At 39.8% G+C, this 23,107-nt stretch overlaps 2 protein-coding genes across 2 annotated transcripts in view; one reads left to right on the forward strand and one right to left on the reverse strand.

Annotated features, from left to right (window-relative positions):
* The window catches only part of CCDC146 (coiled-coil domain containing 146), a 135,667-nt gene extending 133,793 nt beyond the window's left edge, over window positions 1-1,874 (forward strand). The window contains exons 18-19 of the mRNA XM_063448149.1: window positions 728-976; window positions 1,612-1,874. Coding sequence (XP_063304219.1) covers window positions 728-976; window positions 1,612-1,815 — 453 coding nt within the window. The 3' untranslated portion in view covers window positions 1,816-1,874. The remainder of the gene's footprint in view (window positions 1-727; window positions 977-1,611) is intronic.
* A 462-nt stretch (window positions 1,875-2,336) lies between these two features.
* The window catches only part of GSAP (gamma-secretase activating protein), a 130,321-nt gene continuing 109,550 nt past the window's right edge, over window positions 2,337-23,107 (reverse strand). The window contains exons 27-32 of the mRNA XM_063448150.1: window positions 19,990-20,084; window positions 17,983-18,102; window positions 16,951-17,012; window positions 8,296-8,406; window positions 4,743-4,830; window positions 2,337-3,342 (exon numbers count right to left, since the gene is read on the reverse strand). Coding sequence (XP_063304220.1) covers window positions 3,242-3,342; window positions 4,743-4,830; window positions 8,296-8,406; window positions 16,951-17,012; window positions 17,983-18,102; window positions 19,990-20,084 — 577 coding nt within the window. The 3' untranslated portion in view covers window positions 2,337-3,241. The remainder of the gene's footprint in view (window positions 3,343-4,742; window positions 4,831-8,295; window positions 8,407-16,950; window positions 17,013-17,982; window positions 18,103-19,989; window positions 20,085-23,107) is intronic.

A 23,107-nucleotide genomic window follows, 5' to 3' on the forward strand; every position in this document is an offset into this window, starting at 1 on the left:
ATTACTCTTGGAGGTGCCAGGGCACTCCTTGAACCATAACTACATTGGCTTGAATACATTGAAAACTTTATCTAAGTTTTTATTTTTCCTTTCTTAATCTGTTTGAAATTTTTATAGTAGAGTCCCAAAAAAATAAACAAAAAAAAACATACCTATCTTTTACCTAGCTTAAAGGACCACTAAAGTGCCAGGAAAACCCTTTTTTTCCCTGGCACTATAGTGCCCTGAGGGAGCCCTCCACCCCCAGGGTCCCCCTCCTGCTGGGGTCTAGGGGGTGGAAGGGGTTAAACTTACCTCTTTCTCCAGCGCTGGGCAGGGGACTCTCCTACTCTCCTCCTCCTCGGCTGAATGCGCATGCGCGGCAGGAGCCGCGCGCGCATTCAGCCAGTTAATAGGAAAGCATTCTCAATGCTTTCCTATGGACGCTGATGTCTTCTCACTGTGAAAATCACAGTGAGAAGCGCGGAAGCCCTCTAGAGGCTGTCAATGAGACAGCCCCTAGAGGCTGGATTAACCCATTTGTAAACATAGCAGTTTCTCTGAAACTGCTATGTTTATAGAAAAAAGGGTTAATCCTAGCTGGACCTGGCACCCAGACCACTTCATTAAGCTGAAGTGGTCTGGGTGCCTATAGTGGTCCTTTAAGCAGCCATGCTTTCCTAACTCTTGATGAGACACTACTTTAAACAGTTTATATGTAACCTTTATATACATAATGTTTTTGTAGATGAATGAACTGCAGAAGAAGATTAAAGACAGAACTCGCAAAATGATGTCTCTCATTGCTGAGCTGTCTATGCAGCAAGCAAATGGCATAAAGCTCCAACAGGAAGTGAGAGACAAGGAGAAGTTTGTGGATACCTGCTATAGCAGGATGGAGAAAGGACTGGTTCCCAGTGAGGAAATAGAGCAAGACTGGAAAAAGTTAGTGCGTGATGAGTATAGACGACAAATGGACAAAGAATACAAGGCTAAAGTAAGTATTTAAATTTCTACTACAGGTTCTTTATGAGACACTTTTCCATGATAGTATCAGCATCATGTTTAGAAAAGGCCAAGAGGCTTGATATCATATTGACTGAAGGAGACACCACCTATTTTCTATGAGAAGCCTGATGCATACCTGTGTGAACCATGACTAGGGCTATATTTATGGATTATTACTACACCTGCTTCTATTGGCTTAAAAACTTTGATCCAGAGGCTTGAGTTCCTTTCTCTTAATACGTACCTGTAAACATCGCATATAGCAATACAAGCATTTACCTGTGATATTAAATGATCTTTTTTAATTGGTCATTATGTGTACTATGTTTTACATTCTCTATTATGTTTTAAATTCATCAGCAGGTTACATGGTTTTATTGCACGGAACGTCAGCCTACGAATCACATTGCCAATCTTCAGCTTTTTTTTTTTTTTTTTTTTCTTCTGAGTCAGATGCCAAATACTGATATTGTAATGTGGATATTTAGGGGAAAAATATGAACATTGTGTGGGCAAGACCCAAAATAGAAAGAAACAGCAGCAATTTGTATCTACAGTGTTCAACACTGTGACAGGCAACAAAATCAGAGACATTTTCTCATATTTAAAATATTCCTGTTGCAGATTGAAGAAGAGGAAAAACAACAGCTGTTGGCCAGCGGTGTCTACACTACAGCTGAGCAGCGGCCAAATGCATACATACCTGAAGATGAAAACGCTCTCCCGCTGCCACGGCCGTATGGTGGGCTGGCACCTTTTAAGCCCAGTGAGCTTGGATCAAACATGAGACACATCAGGAAACCGTTTATAAAGCCCATAGAAATTTAATAGAATGCACTGCAATCTCTCAATACCATTCATTTTAAAACCTATTAAAATCACCTAAATGACATTCAAAGCATTCAAATGTAAATGTGAATTGTGATCTGCTTTTAATATGTATTGGGTTTATACAATATGAATCTACATTTTGTAACATTGATGCACATTAGGAACAGGTTTAATGTTCTATTCCACTGAGCAACACAATCCTATTCCAAGTATGGTCGTTAAGGGCTCTCCGAAATCCTCGCAGCAGAACTTGTTAGGTCACTATTGTATTCTCGAACATTCATGAGAATACAAACCAGGTGGATATCACAGGGATCATCCCAAACATGCACAATGAGTTTACATAGGCATCAGAAAACACACAGAAGCTTTAGCTCCACCTTTTCTGTAAATGGAATTTGTACAATGACCAGGGCTGCTCAGACTTTTCTAAAGGTTATACTTTGTCTTACGCATTACGTCTAAATAGTCTTACATAACTTCTAAATGGGAAACTAACTTACTACAAAAAGAAAAACACATTTCTACTTTTAAGTTTCTGACTTGGCCTGTTGAAGAGCCCAAGTAGATGTGAATCATTGCAGCTTGTTTATTGATCAGCGACCATCACAGCCCTGATCAAAGGGTAACAATGTAAGACCAAGGTCATTTTGTTTATAAAATATTTAATTTATAGCACTTTGTTCAGAAAATTTTCATGGTTTTAAATAAGATATTTGGCAACACAATCACAAAAGACAACAGAAGAAATACACAGCTTGGCTTGCACATGTCAGTGGTACATAAAAGACATAAAAGAGCATTATAGTTATGTTTCCTGAACTACTTATAGATGTTACATAACAATTCTGACATCAGCAACATACAATACAGTGCATACTAAAACAAAAAAATACTATACAGGCAATTATTTCATTGAAATTCCAGTCAATTCTGGCTTTACACATCTGAGTGAAAGACATGCATGGAAGAGAAACACGAACATTTGTACAAGCAGCAACATTTCACAATACATGATACATGTACTCCAAGATAACGTGCTTCCTATGAGGAATACCAATTCACTTCTATAACTTCTTTCTGTGCAAATATGGTTTTAAGTTTCAGATTAAAACCAAGGTTTTGCCAGCATACAGTTTATGCATTAAGAATCAGCTAGTATCTTAATGCACATTAAGACATTGTCTGATGTAAAAATGGTGCCTGTCTATGACAACACTCATAGCAGACATAGATGTTACTGCAAGATTACTATATCAAACAGTAACATCGCTACAGGGGAATATACACAATGGAAATGTTATTATTTTAACTGCGTTCCCTTTTCCATGCACTAAATATTTTAAGAAAAATTGATTGGAATTTAAAAATTGTGTAAAAAAAAAAAAAAATATATATACATAAAAAAATAGATATTTATTTTCTAGTTCTTTTGTAAACCCAGGAGAACCGCAGTTTGTTTCAAGGCAATTTCCTCCAAATATGCTGCATCTATGTTATCCTCTTCAAAGGGATTATTTAATGCTTCAAATATAAAAATAAAGAGGTTATATAAAACATGTGCATTTAGCAATTTTACTATATTTTATTTAAAAGAAACATTTACCAACAAACAAAAAAAAAATCTTATCATACTCATGATATTGTTTCGCCTAAACTTAAACCCAGCTCATAACGTATTAAACTGTATTGTAATGAAGCTTACCTTTAAATGGAAGCTAAAATAAGTTTGTGTATACTATTACTTCTTAACACATTTTGTGATTTTATATAAATGCACATACTGATATTTATGAAAGGCATACAAGTCAGATTATAGTATCAAGATAATAATGTGTGTACTACCCTGATCAGTAAACATCAACATTTAAAGCAAGGATGTGCAACTGGAGAACCAAAAGCCAAGGTATGCCTCAAAGTACTGTTATAAAACAAAATGTTTAATGCAAACTTGTTTAAAGTAGTTCTTATTTTTTCTACTATGCTATATATTTACTAACTTTGTGTGCATTAGAGGAGAAATAATAAAAAAACAAAAACAAAGGATCACTACAGGGTCAGGAACACAAACATGTATTCCTGACCCTAGTCCCCCTATAAAAGTGGAAAATTCACTTTATTTCCAGTGCCGCGCAGGTCTGCCGGCAATGGCTCCGCCCCCTTTGTGACAAAGAAATGGGCAATTTTCAGCTAATCCAATGCTTTCCCATAGGGCTAAAATCGGCACGGGGGCGGGGCCAAATGCAGTTTTGGCCTATCAGGACCTCGTCGTAGAGAAGCATTGAATCAATGCATCTCTGCATGGAGAAGCTGAATTTTCCTCAGAGCGTGGGGACGCTGAATGGCAGGGCTGCTTACTGTGCAGTCTTGAGCCAGGCTGCCCCTCCAGTGGCCATCTGAGGAGTGGCCAGTTGGAGGTGTCCCTAGGGACAATGTAAACACTGCCTTTTCTCTGAAAAGGCAGTGTTTACATGAAAATGCCTGAAAGCAATGATTATACTCACCAGAACAACTATATTAAGCTGCAGTTGTTCTGGTGACTATAGTGTCTCTTTAAAAATCTATATTGCAATACATACACACACACACTTATATGACATTCCTGCGTTTTATCGTGAAAGGGAATGTTTTTCCTAAGCAGTAGAAATCATTCCATTGCATTAAAGTTATTCATGTTACTGATCTAGTACACCAATACGTAGGATGATATAATAGCCGCAGAATAATTCACTACGGCAATGTAGCACTTGTGATTTCTATCATCTGGACTGTAAACTGCACTTCCGGTTTCAGTGCTAGGCATTTACATCATACAAAAAGGCTTGAAATGTAGGAAGAAAAAAAACTGAAATCATTTTATGAACTTTAAATGTAACCTTTAGAAAAATAAATGATACTTGTTACACACACAAAATGTTCCTTACTTCTGTCTTCCACATCAGATAGCATCATGATTAAATAATTTAGAGGTAAGAATCCAATGCGTTGTGCTGGTTGTGTCTGTCTTGGAAGCTGCAGAGAAGAAAGTAAAATTACTTATACTTCGCAGTAAATTAATTTATTTTTGTATGCTTACACATAAGGAATAGATCTTAAAGAGACATGTTATGCAGTGTATAGCATTTGACCTGAATAGTTACCTGTATTTTTTGCATGCTCAGTTTTTCCTCAAAGAATTCCCTTTAACCCCTTAAGGACACACGACATGTCATGATTACCTTTTATTCCAGAAGTTTGGTCCTTAAGGGGTTAAAGCCATACCGCCAGATTGGCTGCTGGTTGGCCTTAGAGAACCCACAAGGCACAGCTACTAATATTCCAGGGCTGGCTCTCCCTTTGTGATTGTATTATTATTACATTTTTATTATATACATACAATATATATATATATATATATATATATATATATATATAGTACATTTTCACATTATATTATTACAGTTCCACTATGCATTGCTTTGTGGTATTTTATATTTTTTTTAATTATATTTGGAGAGTTATTTCCATGAATTGAAGATATATCCCTTTTCATGAGATGCTGCACCTAACCATTTCAGTATTTGTTTTTATTTTGGTTGGTTTTGGTAGAAGTAACACATTATTGGTGTTTAGCGATTGTGACTAGTCATTCCACACATAGCGCTTATTCCTTTTTATATTTTTCTTGTTGCGCTCTGCTGATTGCCTGTTAATTTGCATCAACAGCAGGGACTTTAATACTCATTTTTAATTTCAATTTACTTCGTTTGCAGATAAATACACAGCATACGTTGCAATATTTTTAAATTTTACTATTGTGACCTATATTTTGAATGTCACTTGAATTTACAAGATCTCACAAGTTGGAAAACAATGCTGTCCATTTTAAAAGCCACTAAGGAAACCATAGATTGTGAAAGACTAGAGGACAAAACGTCAGCAAACCACAGGTCACAGTTCTTAATAATGTCACAACAAAAACCCTCACCATTTAAAGGTGCTAGGAGCGCTCGGTTTTCAGCATCTTTTCTCTAGGTGGAAGACCTAAGCACTTAGTCAGTATAGGACAATGTCTTTTTTTAGAGAACTTAAGCAGATATTGGGAAAAATGAGCTTAACCCCTTAAGGACCAAACTTCTGGAATAAAAGGGAATCATGACGTGTCAGACATGTCATGTGTCCTTAAGGGGTTAAACCTCTTTCCAGCACCATTGGTACAATAGAAGTGAGTTATCGGAGTTCATTACCGTAAAGCTGGGGTGCCTAAAAGGTAGATGCCCAGATGTTGTAGAAATACAACTCCTATGATGCTCTGCATGCCTTTAGAATGACAAAGCATCCTGGAAGCTGTAGTTTTAAAACATCTGGGCATCTACATTTTGGGCACCCCTGCCTTAAAGGTTTACTCCAAGGGGGCAGACTGACTTACAGCGACACATCATGGCTCAACTAGGAGGTTTTTGAGGGCTTCTGTGCTAAGCTAGAGGAGCACATGAGGTTGACTCATTTGGATGCTTTATCTCTGTAGGGAACATGAAGGTTACTCCAAGGGGGGTGGAGTCTTGCTGCCCAATTAATAGGACACAGGCTGTAGGAGATCCTCAACAAAACTGGGATTTTATGCCTAAAATCAGACAACTCCACAATATTGAAGCTGAAATATTTGCTTATGAGAAGTGACCATGGGCAACCTGGACCTAAATTCCCAGTGCCTGATAGTGATTACTGGGGCCTGCTCCCTGATTCTGGGTGGGAGACTAGGCCGATCTACCGCCATACCTATGACTCGAGGGTCACTCAGGTCTCAAACTCCCCCACCTCTGGATCGATGGGAGTTATCAACGTCCACGCTGGACTGAGGAGCAACTCAAGTCCTTGGTATCTGGGAGGATTGCTCTTCCATTAGATAGCTGTTGGGGAACAGTGTCCCACTACATGGTGGACGCACTTGCTTCTGCAGCCTAGGGCTTGGCACCAAACCACACCATCCTGGCTGACTTACAGTGACACTCAGCTATAGGAGGTTTTTGAGGGCTTCTGGGCTGAGCTGGAAGAGCACATGAGGTTGGCCCATTCGGATGCATTATTTTTGGAGGGAGCATGGAGGCACTGCAAGGAAGTGCCAGGGAGGCCCACGTTCCTAGGCAAATTGACTAAAAGCTACAGTCACCAACATCCTGTGCCTACCTGGGCCGTTTGTTGCTCGTGTTATGACCTCAATGCACCGGCCACACAAGCAAAAGGCCGCAAGACACATGTGACGACAAACACTCCAGAGATACCCTAAGGCCTTTTGCATTTTCCAGGACGGGAAGTTCTGGGACTTAGTGATACTCCAAGTTCATTGCATTAAGGTGCGGCTCTCACAGAGGCCAAGGGCTGGAGGGACACCTGAACTTTGCACCAATATGCTGCTTTTCAAGGTAGACTTTGCAAGGATATACCTCACATGCCCAGCCAGGGCATTGGCAGACTGTCCTTGTCCACTCAGCAGATGGCCTGCTTTGTGGGCACTGAGTCCATGCTATCTCTACAGATACACATCTCCTCAGATTGAGTGTAATCTTGGAGTCTCTGGTCCAAGTGGCACACCAGCGATATATATTCTAAGTTATTAACATGTTTTGTTTTATTCTACTTGTATTTTATTTTCTAAATTTGTTTCTTACTAGACGACTACTCTATCAAGAGGCTGTATTAAGTATCTGCACATAGTATAATGAAATAAAGTAATCACAGTTTGTTTGATTTACTACTGTTACACTGTAGGATCAGCATGGCACATTGATGTGCTAGATTAGAGCATTATTTTTCATTTGAGGCATGGGCACCAACCAGTTTTCATAGCTCCTGTAATAGAACAAGTACCTTTTTGCCCCTACTTCATGAGCCATTCTCTCAATTGCTTATATGGTTTAGTTTTGCTTTATCTTTTTTTGTTTTATTTTATCTTCTGTACTACTTAGTGATGTGCCTCTTGCATATATTTCATTATTATAAAATAAGGCCCAGGAGCTCATTATGCGACATGTTATATTCCCTCGTTGACTTCAGTACACCTGTCTCTAATTAGCATGCTTTGCATTGTACTAGTTCCATATGATATACCCGTTATATTATTGTCACCATTCGTTATTAAGGTCTTACCATCTTGTGCCTTAATAGAAATTTGGATTGACAAAAAAAAAAAAGTTACTCCAACCTATTTAGACTATTTCCCCCCCCTTCCCCTCATTTACAATGCCCTATGGGGCATTACTATAAAGCCCCAAGCCCTGTAAAGGTTTTAAAACTTACCTGACATCCAGCAATGCTCCCAGAGGTTATCTCCACTACCCCCCCTCCACCCCCACCCAGATGGGTGAGAACATGCATCACAATAATTGATTTGGATACAATAAATCTCACAATTACAGGACGTAGCACCTACACTTCCATCTATCAAGAAAATGTTAAAAGCAAATCTGTCTTAATTAATAAAAATAATAAATGACTTACCTCATTTTCTCTTTTTTTAAACCTGGACAGTAACTGGTTCACATATTTCATGGCTATTAAGTTGTTGCTGACAGCATGATCCCATAGATGATGTACTTTTTCACTAATTCTCTATCAATAAAAAGATATTAAAAATGATCATGTTATATGTGATCTGGAGAATATTCAGATGTTTGAGATGGTTCCATCATCAATTAAAACCATATCAAGGAGAAGTCAGAATGTCATGATATTAAGAGAATGTTTGTGCTGTAAAATTGACGAATGACATTCCATCTCGCAATCTAGCAAATACATTTGGGGAAAATGCATAGCTGAGATATTTTTGCCAATTATGTGTTAAATAGCTTTATTTAGAGGAATAACACATTCTTCATGTTGGCCTGCAGTTTAGATACACGATTCCCCTAAATTTCCATTGTTAGCTGCAAATCTACAGGTGATACTCTAAAAATTAGAATATCGTGCAAAAGTTCATTTATTTCAGTAATGCAATGTAAAAGGGGAAACTAATATCCGAGATAGACGCATTACATGCAAAGCAAGATAGTTCAAGCCGTGATTTGTCATAAGTGCGATGATTATGGCTTACAGCTCATGAATACCCAAAATCCACAATCTCAGTAAATTAGAATATTGTGAAAAGGTGCAATATTCTAGGCTCACAGTGTCCCACTCTAATCGGCTAAGTAAGCCATAACACCTGCAAAGGGTTTCAGAGCTTTTAAATGGTCTCTCAGTCTGGTTCAGTAGGAATCACAATCATGGGAAAGACTGCTGACCTGACATTTGTGCAGAAAACCATCACTGACACTCTCCATAAGGAGGGAAAGCCTCAAAAGGTAATTGCAAAGGAAGTTGGATGTTCCTAAAGTGCTGTATCAAAGCACATTAATAGTAAGTTATGTGGAAGAAAAAGGTGCACAAGCAGCAGGGATGGCCGCAGCCTGGAGAGGATTGTCAGGAAAAGGCCATTCAAATGTGTTGGGGACTTTCACAAGGAGTGGACTGAGGCTGGGGTCAGTGCATCAAGAGCCACCACACAAAGACGAATGCTGGACATGGGCTTCAGATGTCTTATTCCTCTTGTCAAGCTGCTCCTGAACAACAAACAACGTCAGAAGCGTCTTACCTGGGCTAAAGAAAAACAGACCTGGTCTGTTGCTCAGTGGTCCAAAGTCCTCTTTTCTGATGAGAGCAACTTTTGCATCTCATTTGGAAGGACCCAGAGTCTGGAGGAAGAATGGAGAGGCACACACTGCAAGATGCTTGAAGTCCAGTGTGAAGTTTCCACAGTCTGTGTTGATTTGGGGAGCCATGTCATATGCTGGTGTTGGTCCACTGTGCTTCATTAAGTCCAGGGTCAACGCAGCCGTTTACCAGGACATTTTGGAGCACTTCATGCTTCCTTCCGCAGACGAGCTTTATGGGGATGCAGACTTCATTCTCCAGCAAGACTTGGCACCTGCCCACACTGCCAAAAGCACCAAAGCCTGGTTCAATGAACCATGGGATTACTGTGCTTGATTGACCAGCAAACTCGCCTGACCTGAACCCCATAGAGAATCTATGGTATATTGCCAAGAGAAAGATGAGAGACATTAGACCGAACAATGCAGAAGAGCTGAAGGCCGCTATTGAAGCATCCTGGTCTTCCATAACACCTCCGCAGTGCCACAGGCTGATAGCTTCCATGCCACGCCGCATTGAGGCAGTAATTGCTGCAAAAGGGGCCCAAACCAAGTACTGAGTCCATATGCATGCTTATGCTTTTCAGAGGTCCGATATTGTTCTATGTACACTCCTTGTTTTATTGATTGCATGTAATATTTTAATTTACTGAGATTGTGGATTTCGGGTTTTCATGAGCTGTAAGCCATAATCATCGCACTTAAGACAAATCACGGCTTGAACTATCTTGCTTTGCATGTAATGCGTCTATCTCGGATATTAGTTTCCCCTTTTACGTTGCGTTACTGAAATAAATTAACTTGTGCACGATATTCTAATTTTTCGAGTATCACCTGTACAGCTGTTCCATGAACTGCCTAAGATCATTCAGCCAACCTGGTTCTCTCAATATTTCTGAATGAGAGCACTGCATATATTCCATAAAGGTCTGATCACCATGGATTAACAAGATATGTAGTTTGGCAGTATTTACAAAAGAAACTACTCTGCAAAAATTAGAAACCATAATGCTAACTGAATAGCTTCACTATTTCATGAGTAAATCCAATTGTGGCCATGTATGCTTGGTTGTATAGGGAGAGGCATTAGCAGTAGAAAGAGGGAAGTGCTCATGCCATTGTACAGAACACTGGTGAGACCTCACTTGGAGTATTGTACGCAGTACTGGAGACCGTATCTTCAGAAGGATATTGATACCTTAGAGAGAGTTCAGAGAAGGGCTACTAAACTGGATCATGGTTTGCAGGATAAAACTTACCAGGAAAGGTTAAAGGATCTTAACATGTATAGCTTGGAGGAAAGACGAGACAGGGGGGATATGATAGAAACATTTAAATACATAAAGGGAATCAACACAGTAAAGTATATTTAAAAGAAGAAAAACTACCACAACAAGAGGACATAGTCTTAAATTAGAGGGACAAAGGTTTAAAAATAATATCAGGAAGTATTACTTTACTGAGAGGGTAGTGGATGCATGGAATAGCCTTCCAGCTGAAGTGGTAGATGTTAACACAGTAAAGGAGTTTAAGCATGCGTGGGATAGGCTATCCTAACTATAAGATAAGGCCAGGGACTAATGAAAGTATTTAGAAAATTGGGCAGACTAGATGGGCCAAATGGTTCTTATCTGCCGTCACATTCTATGTTTCTATGTATCAGTAGTTGCAATACAGATCGCTTCATTTAAAGCCAAGAGATCCTGTACAAATTAGGCACATTTTGTAAAGGACTGCAGCTATAATGAAAATAATTAACGACAAGAAGACCATGGGAACTTCTTGCACCAGTCTCTGGAGTTGTGGTGAGAGGAGAGTCCCTTTATTTGAATCTATATGAGCAGTGCCAGATTTGTCAACAGGCAGAGTAGGTGGTTGCCTATAGGTGCCTATCGAAAAGGTATGCCTATTCAGAGTGTAAATGTGCATGTTTTCCTATTATTGTTATATTCTATATTTTCATATAAGTTTTAATTTTGCAACATGGTATTTTTTTTTTTATATTTGTGGAGACGTTGAGATTTATTGACGGACTCTTGTCTATTCCACAAGCATGGATTAAACAATAGCGGCCAGGATTTTTGGTAAAATGTAGGGATGCCTATAAATTTTGCACTCATAGGAATTAGAGATATAAATACAGTCCCACACGACACAAAGGCAAAAGAAGAACTGGTGAACGTCGGGAGATATTGACTACATTCAAAACACAATGACTCAAAACTAGTGATGTTGCGAACATAACATTTTCTGTTCGCGAACAGCGAACGCGAACTTCCGCAAATGTTCACGAACCGGGCGAACCGCCATAGACTTCAATAGGCAGGCGAATTTTAAAACCCACAGGGACTCTTTCTGGCCACAATAGTGATGGAAAAGTTGTTTCAAGGGGACTAACACCTGGACTGTGGCATGCCGGAGGGGGATCCATGGCAAATTACATAGTTGATGCAGAGTCTAGTTTTAATCCATAAAGGGCATAAATCCCCTAACATTCCTAAATTGTTTGGAATAACGTGCTTTAAATATCATGTATGATGTTGTATCGATCAGGTAGTGTAAGGGTTACGGCCGCTTCACAGTGACAGACCAAACTCCCCGTTTAACGCACCGCAAACAGTCCATTTGCACAACCGCAAACTCCCCATTTGCACAAGGTTGGATATCAAGCTAGCCATGTCCCGTTTCTTGTCCTCACTGATGTCATTGAAGGTCTCTTCCTCCACCCAGCCACGTACAACACCAAGGGTCCCCGAAAGGTTACAACAAGCCCTCTGTATTTTTATTTTTTTAAATGTACACTACTGTTACACCAGATATGAGTTGCACTGGTGTGACACTGTGCCCTGGCAGGCCCTGAAACGCACACGTGTGAAGGAAACTGATTGCTATTATTTCACAGCCAAATTTCTATTTTTTTATTTTTTTTATGTACACTGCTGTTACACCAGTGATTGGCCCACGTCATGCCTACGCCCCCCCAAAACGTTCGTGTGTGGGGGTGCTGGAATGACGTGGGCCAATGGGAGCCTGAATCAACTTTTGGCTCCCACTGCCCCTTTAAGAGTGAGCTCGTGACTCGAGCCGTGCTCCTAGTGCCAGGCGGGCCACGTGACCGATCACTGCGGTCAGTGCACACGGCTAAGTCTATATCATATTTTTTTATATATATCTTTTACTGTGTAGTAAGTAACTGACAAAACCCCAGTTTTGTGGCTACCAGTGCCCATTTTTTCGTATGCCATTCGTGCATTTAGCCCTATTTATTCCCTTTTATTTTACCGAATCAACTGCCGAACGGCCAGACCACACGCAATGGGAGTGTGCAGCCTGTTAACCTCCCAGAAGCTGTGGTTAACCGCAACTAATTGACCTAATTGACGAACGGCTGGGTGGTCGCCGTTCGGTACAGTTCGGCTATTTGTGTGAAGATTAATGTTTGATCCAGCACGTAGAACTGTTTAGCACAGATGACAAATAAGTAACGTATTACCGGTCCTTAGAATGGCCGGATTTAACGTACATAGAATAGTCAAAATACTAGCCGAGGTCAGGGAAACACAGAAAGGGACGCAGCGATGAGGAAAGCCAGTAGTCAGGATACCAAAATATAGAGAAGTCAATAAACAAAGCCAAAGTCAAAAACCAGGTAGAAAACTAATAACAGGAATGCGCTCTCGGACAACCACAAGGGAAACCACGACAGGGCACTGAGCAGGATGAGAACTGGGCCTAAATACCCCTCCTTTAGTTCTGATCCATTCGTGCCCATTCGTGCATTCGAATAAGACAATCATTTTTATGCCTGAAGAAATGAGGAAAGCTTTTAAAAGTTTGGCTTTGTAAATTTGATGCAATAAGTGTGTTTTTCTTTAATACCTTTTCACCCTCTTTGCATGAACCCAATTTACATATATTACTAATATGTTTCTGAACATATATATTATATTATTCACTCACTCACTCACTCTCTGGGCCGGCCTAAGACATCATGCTGCCTAGGTCCAACGATAAATGACTATGGGGGATAATGTATAATAAACACAGGTTGCTGGCTATAGGAGGATAATGTATAATAAACACAGGTTACTGGCTATGGGAGGATAATGTATAATAAACACATTATCATGAGAATTAAGAAAGCCCAGTGAGGTATATAAAGGTTTCAGTGCCCAGTTTTATTCTGGAGGCTACACCCAAAAACAGAAAGGATGTATTTGGGAATCAGTAATCCTCTTGCAAAACTGATGTCATTAGACATGCATCTTTGCTACCCTAAGATGACATTCTATTGCCAAGACAATGCTAATTATCCTTAACACATTTTCTTAAAGAACATTCCCCTTATTTCATCTCCAGGTATTCTTAACTTTCAATGTACTCCAGCTATTTAGCCTACAATGCCCATCAGCCTCAGACAGCAGTCAGAGTGAGGCTTCTCTTCCCTGCATGAACAGTTCTGTTTCCCCAAACTAGATTTCTGTGACTATGACCAGGTATGGACAGTCTATTACAAAAACCCTATGACTTAAAGTATGGAACATTGTAAGGGAAGAATAAATAAAGTAGATGAAGAAAAAAAACGTAATCAGATTGTACAGCCAGGCTGCCATGCCAAGATTTCCAGACACACCCTGGAGCCCAATGTTTCTGTTAGGATGAAATCTATAAACTTCCTAATTGTGTTAAACCTGTCTTACTGTGTATGTCTATCAGTGCTGTGTATTTCAGACGATACACAATGCCGTGGAAATAGAAGAGTGCACTTGTAAATCTCAAGCTGTGGCGTCAGAAGGTGACATTTCAGACATGGAAAGAGGAAACTGGATAGAAGAACAGGAAGAGAGAATAGTGGTCCATAAAACTGAAATTGCACATAATTTTATTGTGAATCATCAAAATGAGCAAGGTCATGTAGATAACAGTATTCTGTTCATGGCCATAGAAACTCTGATCAAGCAAAATTAAAATAGAAAATTAAAAACACAGCCTTTTCCCATTAACGCTTTGACAACGTTAGAAAGGCACAGTATGTCCTAACTATAGTGGGCTTTAATGGCATTAGGGCATACTGTAACATCCTGCAGTTTAAGTGTGAGTACAGTTAAATCCCTACTCACACCAGGAAACCCATGTATCAATTGACACCTGAGGCAACCCTCGGCCGGCTAGGCCATTTTTAGTGACCCCAAACTGTCCATTGAGCTCTATGCAGCACAGTTTCTGGAATGCACGCTGTTGAAGCGAGAGCCCCATGGTCTTCTTAGGTCCCCCTTCCTATCCCCAAGCTGATTATAATTGGTGTTGGGTTTTGCCAGCTGCCCAGCACTGTTAACAGTGTACTCAGCTGTAATTATAAAAACGGCCAGTAGATGGTGGACACAGACCACTCTACTGTTTTAACCTGGCAAGCCATCTTTTGATTTCAGAATTGCAAAGGGTTTCCGTAGGGTTAGTTGTCAGGTTAGGGTAAGATCAATGTTAGAGTAAGGTTAGAGTTAATGCTGTTTTAGAGTTTGTGATAGTGTAGGGTTAAGGATAAGATTACGGTAGGTATATAGTTAGTGTAAGCACAGGGTTAACGTTTGTATAGCATTCATGGTTTTGGTAAAGGGTTAGCATTAACTATCAAATATGAGACAATTAAGAATCGGGACTGATTGAGGAATTTATTTTAACTTATTTTTCTTAAGTTGCACTGGATTTTTTTTAATTTATCAGCAAAAACGCATATTTTTAATCCCCCCCCTCATTTTTAACATTTTATTCAGACTTAATGTTGTTGTAGGTATACATATAGGTTATTGAATATAAACCATTTCTGTCCTTTATCAAAACCATTTATAATATATATGGGGGCATTTAAAGAGACACACTTAAATTCGGTGAAAAACACATAGCCCACATTTTAGGTTTTGTTTTGCATCAGATTGTAGACAATAGCCTCTGCCCTTAAAGGGACACTCCAGGCACCCAGACCACTTCTGCTCATTGGAATGGTCTGGGTGCCAACTCCCACTACTCTTAACCCTGCAACTGTAATTATTGCAGTTTTTTTATAAACTGCAATAATTACCTTGCAAGGTTAACTCCACCTCTAGTGGCTGTCTACCAGACAGCCACTAGAGGTCACTTCCTCCTTCATAGCACAGATTATCTGTGCTAGAGCATCGCTGGACGTCCTCACGCTGTATGAGGACCTCCAGCGTCGCTCATTTCCCCATAGGAAAGCATTGAAATTCTTTTTCAATGCTTTCCTATGGGGAGCGCTAATGCGAATGCGCGCATGCGCATTAGGTCTCCTCGGCCGGTAGGCAGGATCAGTCTTGCCCACCGGCCGACGGAGACGGTATGAGGAGCGGCGCAGAGGAGGAGACAGCGACGAGGGACATCGTTGCTGCCTCAGGCAAGTGACCGAAGGGGTTTACACCCCTTCAGCAACTGGGCATTGGAGGGTGGGAGGGAGAGGGTACCTCCAGTGCCAGGAAAACTGATTGTTTTCCTGGCACTGGAGTTTTCCTTTAAAGGATTAATGACATGTTAAAGTTTGAAATTGCAGGTATTCAATGATGCCAAGCAACATTCAAGTAGCACCAAGTGATGATTGCACATGAAAATAAGTCATCAGATAGCATGAGCAAACATACACACAAAACATTGAGGGTTTCTAGTGAATAGGAAAATCACAAGCTATATCAAGATGGGTTTGGTGCAAATATCAAACAAGATTCCAGTGGGTTTGAAATATATATATATTGGGAGCAAGAACACCAACACTAACTTTAAAAATTATTATATTTATAATTTGAATGTTAGCATGTTTGTGAGCTTTAAATTATGTGTGCCCACTTGAAAATTAGAAAAGGCATTTTCTCCTAAGCACCGCTTTGTCTTCACCAGGCAGCCGCTTCTCCTGTTCCAAGATCATCCATTCGGTTGATTTTTTTGCCCAAATACAAATCTTGCAGGGCAGTCACCGCACTCAGCCAATCAAATGCTTCTCATAGAGAAGTATTAAATCCAAAGCGCCTCTATGAGTAGCATTAACAGAGTTTGGCACTATCATGCTGTGCGTATGATTTTAAATGAAAGTCTTCACTAGGAAGTGCCTCCAGTGGCTTTCAGTCTTGCATGATTATGGCAAAATGTAAACATTGCTGTTTCTCTGAAAGGGATCAATAAGGTCCCTTTACTAGGATGAAGTGGTTTTGGTGCTTTGAATTTCCCTTTAAGACCACTTCTAAAGCAAAGTTCTAAATGTGGAACAATGACTAGAAACATTCCATTGGTTTCCATGTGATCACTCCACTTTGACAATGTTTGTATTCCAGAGTTACTCTCTAATAAACACACCCCATTGTGTTTAACATAGACTGCCATTACGTTTATAATAAAATCATCACATCAGAAAAAACAAATATGTGAAGAGAAGCCAGTAAAAGGAATTAGTAATTGCTCTGCTAACCTCAGGAAGACGGAGAATTATGCTGTGTTTTATTCTCTCATTCTTCGCATCATCATTCAGTTCTATAAAAAGAAATGTAGTGAGAAAATCAAAATACCACTTTAACAAATTCTAATTCATCATCCTTGCTTTGATCCTACTTTCATCGTCTGTGTTCAAATCACTACGCTTTCACTACACAACCTGCACCTATTCTGATCCATCAACGTGTTTGTATATTCTTTACTTCCGCACACAAATACTCCAGAAGCCCTGCAACCTCATACACTAATTTTATCTCAATAATTCCTTCAGTCATTCCTACAGTCATGTTGACCTCTAGCCTCAGTTACCAATGTGATTTACTTAAATCCCACCAAATGTTGTTTAAAAGGACACTGTATAAACAAAGCATTTTGCCTAAATGGCATAGAAAAGCCAGGGAGACTACAGGGGCATGATCTATACAACAAAACCGCTTCACTAAGCGAAAGTTGTTTTGGTGCCTTTAGTGTCTATTTAATTTATATTTGGATAAACACCATGCTTAATGGCGACTATTATTGCCAAGCACATTACAATGGATAAGGGTACTTTATAAGAAATATTAAATAAATACATTTTCATTGCGTGACCTAGCAGGGTGGTCATTAATCTTCTAATAACATTTATTGATACATTCCTTGCAGGTCATTTGTCGCTAAAGGAACACTATAGCAATAGGAATACAGACCTTTTACTTTGTCAGGAAGACAGTCACTAGAGATGGTCTTAACCCTGCAGTGGAAACATTACACTTCCTAAAAAACTGCACTTTGTACATTGCTGGGTTAAAAGCAGGACCACTGAAACCACACCAATTCACTGAGTTGAAGTGGTCCAGGTGACTATAGTGTACCTTTAAGATGATAGCAGACCCTCTGAAAACAGAGCAGGTTATAATTTATAAACATAAAAATATCCATAGAAACAGATTGTTAAAACTGACACAAACTTCCTTTACCCTACTCATTACAAAAGTACTTTTATTTATATGAGAACTACAAGAACTACCTTTAAAAAGTTTGATGACAAAGGCCTCTGTCAGCTGTAGGATCCCACTGTCTATACAATGAAGAAAATTTTCAAGAGGCAGACAACGCACCCCAAGAACTAAGTGCAAAGTATGGTAACCTATATGAAAACACAAGACATTTTACTTTATATAAGCGCACACATGGCAACAGCTTAAATATTTCAGTTCTTCCAATAGAAATGCAATGGAAATGTTAAGATTGATCGACTGGATTTTTCAACTATGCAAATAAGGTATCAGGTTCTTTTTCCATATTGATAAAGCCGTATTGGCAAAACGCGTATGTGGACTTTTACTGTGTATTTTATTATATTAAAGATTATTTGGTCACTTTTTTTACTGGTACCATCTATCTTTTTAATACACTGAGCACTGTTTTATACCTGTTTGTTACCTGGCATCATTTTGGACCCCAAGCAATCCCTAGGTGGGGATAATACCACCAACGCTACCATCAAGGAGCAGTTGGTCTGCTCCATTCTTGTGAGTATTATTTTTATTTCCCTTTTATCCGTGGATTTTACCCAGTGAGCACTATTTGTTGTCTCCTTTCTTTCTATATATTTGACCACTGACGGAGGAACCTTCCATATATCCCATAAGCGGGGATTATACCGCTGCACGCCTTTCATACTAGAGCGAGTTACAGCTCCTCCACATGTGAGTTCTATACCAGCTTTTAGACTGTTGTATCTCTTTATCAGACGTATTGCACTATTTTTTTCTCTATTTTTTCCTATATCTGAGTGAATCCCTAAGAAGGAGGAGAAAGAGGATATCCGCTCCGGACCAACATCCATAGATCCTACGTCCCCTATTGGACCTGTTCCAGATAAGACTTTCTTTCCCTTTTTTTACTTGGACTATTTTATACACTGACGTTTTGTGGCACAGCCCTTCCCCCTATTTCTTGTATCTGCCATTTGTTTAAGGTTTTTTTTGAGAGATTGCTGCCTTTTGGGTATTTAGCGCTTACTCTTATTTTCTGTTTTTACTCTGTTTTAAAGTCATATGAGTGTTTTAAAAGCAAATGGCATATCTAGATACATAAATATATGCATTTCTTTTATACATTTTTTTTTTCCTGGTAAAAGTTTATTGATTGTAATTTCGGAGAATGCTTCACCCTTCTTCTTAAATGTAGACATAAGTACTAAATTTCAAAAGGACACTCTTCTCACAATCAAATGTTAATTTCAACATTGTAACACCAGAGACCACTTGGACAAACTGTGTCAAAGTAGCTTGTGTTTGGTGATTTACTATTGTGACTGGGGCATCACCAGATTTAATGAACAAATTGACAATTAATTTAAAAGGGACATATATGATTTAAAGTACACAAAGCTAGACTGAAATAAATAAAGAAGAAAAAGGAAAAGGGAAACAAAACAGGGCAAATATGGAGTATGTAAGGTCGTCGACTATCTAGGGTCCTAGAATTAGAAGGACCGGTGCAGTCTGTACTTTGAACACCCTACCTGGCAATAGTAAGGAAGAGTTGAAGGGCCATGTGATTATAAATTGAGTATGCACCATCAGCATTATTAGTTTTTAATGCATAAAAGATTTTTAGGTAACCCTCAGGTTTCCTAGGGCACAAAGGGCATTCCACATCATGAGAAAGTTCCACTACCATACTGAAAATTGTTAGAACCTCAACTATATAAACTATGGTATTTGTTTTAAATGGATTTCCAGTAGAATATTTTCATGACAATGCATCCTTAAGACAAAGATGGAATTAAAATAAATCAAAATCCTGAGACTGACTGGCCATAGAGTAACTACATATAGTCCACTGGTCTTCAGTTTTATCAGGCTGGCTCATGCAGCATTACCAGTGCCAAGCTGTGTACCTTTACATATTGCTACATGTACCGAGAGACAGTTGCTTATTGATCCTCCAGGCTGTTATCAAAAGAAGAGGCATGCACATAATTTTATAGTACACAACAATTTGCACATTGTATAGAGTAACTTACCAGGGGGTAGTGGCATGCACATTTTACCTGCCGCTTCTGATATGCAGCACAGGATCTGAAATATGTAATACTCCGAGGTATTGGCTTTGCCATGGCTATGTAAAACATTTAAGAAACAATGAGTTAGCAAACTTGCTATGCACAAAGTAAATAATTCAGCACACGTCTCCGGAAGAGAAGTAATATGTGTAGCGACAGCCATTTTTTTTTTAGAATACAAACTTCTACCTTTAGAGAGTTCCTTTTGCTACACTTAAATTAAAAAAGGCACACTTTAGTCATTATAACAACTACAGTTTATTGTTCTGGTGAGTATGATCGGTCCCTTCAGGCTTTTTAAAGTAAACACTGTATTTTCAGAGAAAATGCAGTGTTTATATTACAGCCTAGTGATAACTTCACTGGCCACTCCTCAGATGGCTGCTAAAGCTGCTTCCTTGAGCAGTGCTGCACAGTGAGCAGAACTAAAATTCAGTGTCTCCACCCTCTGTATGGAGACACTGATCTTTTATAGGGATGCATCTCTATGAGGAGATGCTGATTGGCCAGGGCTGTGCTTGAATCATGCTGGCTCTGCCCCTGATCTGCCTCCTTGACAGTCTCAGCCAATCCTATGGGGAAGCACGGTGATTAGCTCAGATCCACACTTCTGATGATGCCAGCCAAGCAGGCAGATCAGGGGCAGAGCCATCAGCAGCAGACTGCAATAAAGGTAGGATTTTACTTTATTTAGGTTAGAAACGGGAGGCCAGATGGTGGTTTTAACACTATATGATCAGGAACACATTTGCATCCCGGCCCTATAGTGTTCCTTTAAGGACAGCTGCTTGAGAATGTATTTCTAGCACAATGCAATATGGATTTTATGATGTGCATATGGTTTGAAATATTGGTATTAAGCCACACACACACACACACACAAAAAAAAAAAAAAACTTGAAAATCTGCAGTCAATGTGTGACACTATCAAGGATCGCATCACTTTTAACATATAATGAATGCATACTGAATGGTAATGATTTGGCCGAAAAACTACATTTCACACTTTCCTCAGGCAAATGGAATTACACTTCTCTAGATGTGACCGTAAATATATTTTAACTCCTTAATCCAAGGACACACAAAGACGTGGCCTTCTGTAGCCCGTTAATGTATCACAGAAATATGTTAATGGCTTTGGCTAGTTATTGAAAATCCATAAAATGACTATTCCAGAGGCTGTATATTTGGGGTTTTAATACACCCATTTAGGCATAGAACGGCACATGAAATAGTACATTTTCTGCAACAAATCATAAATAGCAATGAAATGTACCAGCTAATTATGCCAACTATTTCACACTGGGGCAAACAGTATGTTCTTTTATTTATTTATGCTCTATTCTTCTCTGAACAGAGAAAATCTACATGTTAAATTTATACAGTCTGGACTCTGCACAGTCACCAGAGGAGCGCAAATAAAAGGCAAATCAAAGGCTTCAATCATTAAGTACAATACGACTTTATTAAATAGAAGAAAAATCTAAATATCAGACAAAAAAGAAAAATTAGACAAAGTAACAGACATGGAGGCAATACAATAGCACTATACCAAAAAAACCTTACAAGCCCCAAGGCAGAAACACAAGTCACCAACCCCAAGGGTATTATGAAGATAATCCTCCATAACATAAATAAAGAAAACCAATGACTTCAGGATATGCAAACAGTAATGCTGCTCCAGATAAAAAACAAAAACAAAAAAAAAACTAAGAAAGTGGGCATGCTTTTGATTGAGTTATGTAATATGTAATTGTGTGTATCACATGTCTACATTCCCAGACGTCATGGCCCCATGTCTGACTATTGATATTATGGAAACTAGGGTTCAAACTGTGTATATACACCGGATAATTAGGCATGCCTCTATGAAAGATATTTATTTTCTGTTACACCCTGCACTTTGTCTGGGGTTTTGTGTCCAACAGTCCTGCTGCTTAAACAGGTCTTGCTATATGTATACAACAAACCAATGAGAAAATTGGGAATATTTGGTTTCTATGCGTTTGGATAGTTTTATGCAATTCCCTGTTCTACATATTAGAACGATCTTTCGTTGTGGCTGAGATGAATACCAAGACAACCATTAGAATCTTCTCAAATGAGTCTTTAATTCAAAATAGAGAAAACTGTTTACTTTGAGTGGTTTCCTGTGGCCCAATATATGATATACTCAGGGGCGGACTGAGAACCCTCAGGGCCCACGGGCAAAATAAATCAAGGGCCCCCTTACAGGCCCCACCCATGCTCCGTAGCAAGCCCCACCCTTGTCCCGCCTCCAGCCACACCCTACACAATCTTTAGACACAAGGAACAAAAGTGCAATAATCCCCTCAAGGCCCCAGTAGAGACTACAATTGAGGGCTAATGGGCCATGGAGGGGGGGGGGTCTTTCTAGCAGAGGCTATCTCAGTGTTATTTAGAGAGTGTTAGAAAGAATCTACTCGAGCCCCATTAGAGACTACAATGGAGTCTAATGGGGGCCTGGAGGGGGGTCTCTCCAACACTCTGGTTCCTATTTACAATATAGCAACACAACATAGCTTGCTGATACCTAGGCCAAGTTGGCTCATCCTACCTTAATTACTGTTGCTGGAAGGCTGTGGGCTTGCTGGCTGCGGCTGGCAGGCTGTGGCTTCCCGGCAGGCTGTGGACTTGCTGGCTACTGCCGGCAGGCTGTGGGCTTGCTGGCTGTAAGCCTGTGGCTTGTTGTAAGTCTGTGGGCTGGCTACTGGCCTGTGGCTGGCTGCTGGCCTGGCTGGCCTGTGGGCTGGCTAACTGGTGGCTTGGTTGGCTTGTGGGCTGGCTGGCTGGCTACGGGGGCACTTGTAGATTATTTAAAGAAATAATCCATGCACAATAACCACTGCTGCTCTGTGTAGTGGTTATGGTGCCAGGAGGGCCAGGACCCCCTCCCAGAGTAAGTAGTCAAACCGTTTAAGAACAGTTTGAAAACTTACCTGGGGTCTGCTGGGATATGGGGCTGTAGTAGGGTATAGGAGCAGTGGTGCAATGTGTGAGGGGTGCAGTGTGTGTGAAAGGTTCAGTGTGTGTGTGTGTGTGTGTGTGTGTGTGTGTG

This window comes from Pelobates fuscus, chromosome 3 (genome assembly GCF_036172605.1).
Source record: "Pelobates fuscus isolate aPelFus1 chromosome 3, aPelFus1.pri, whole genome shotgun sequence".
Taxonomy (NCBI): Eukaryota; Metazoa; Chordata; class Amphibia; order Anura; family Pelobatidae; genus Pelobates; species Pelobates fuscus.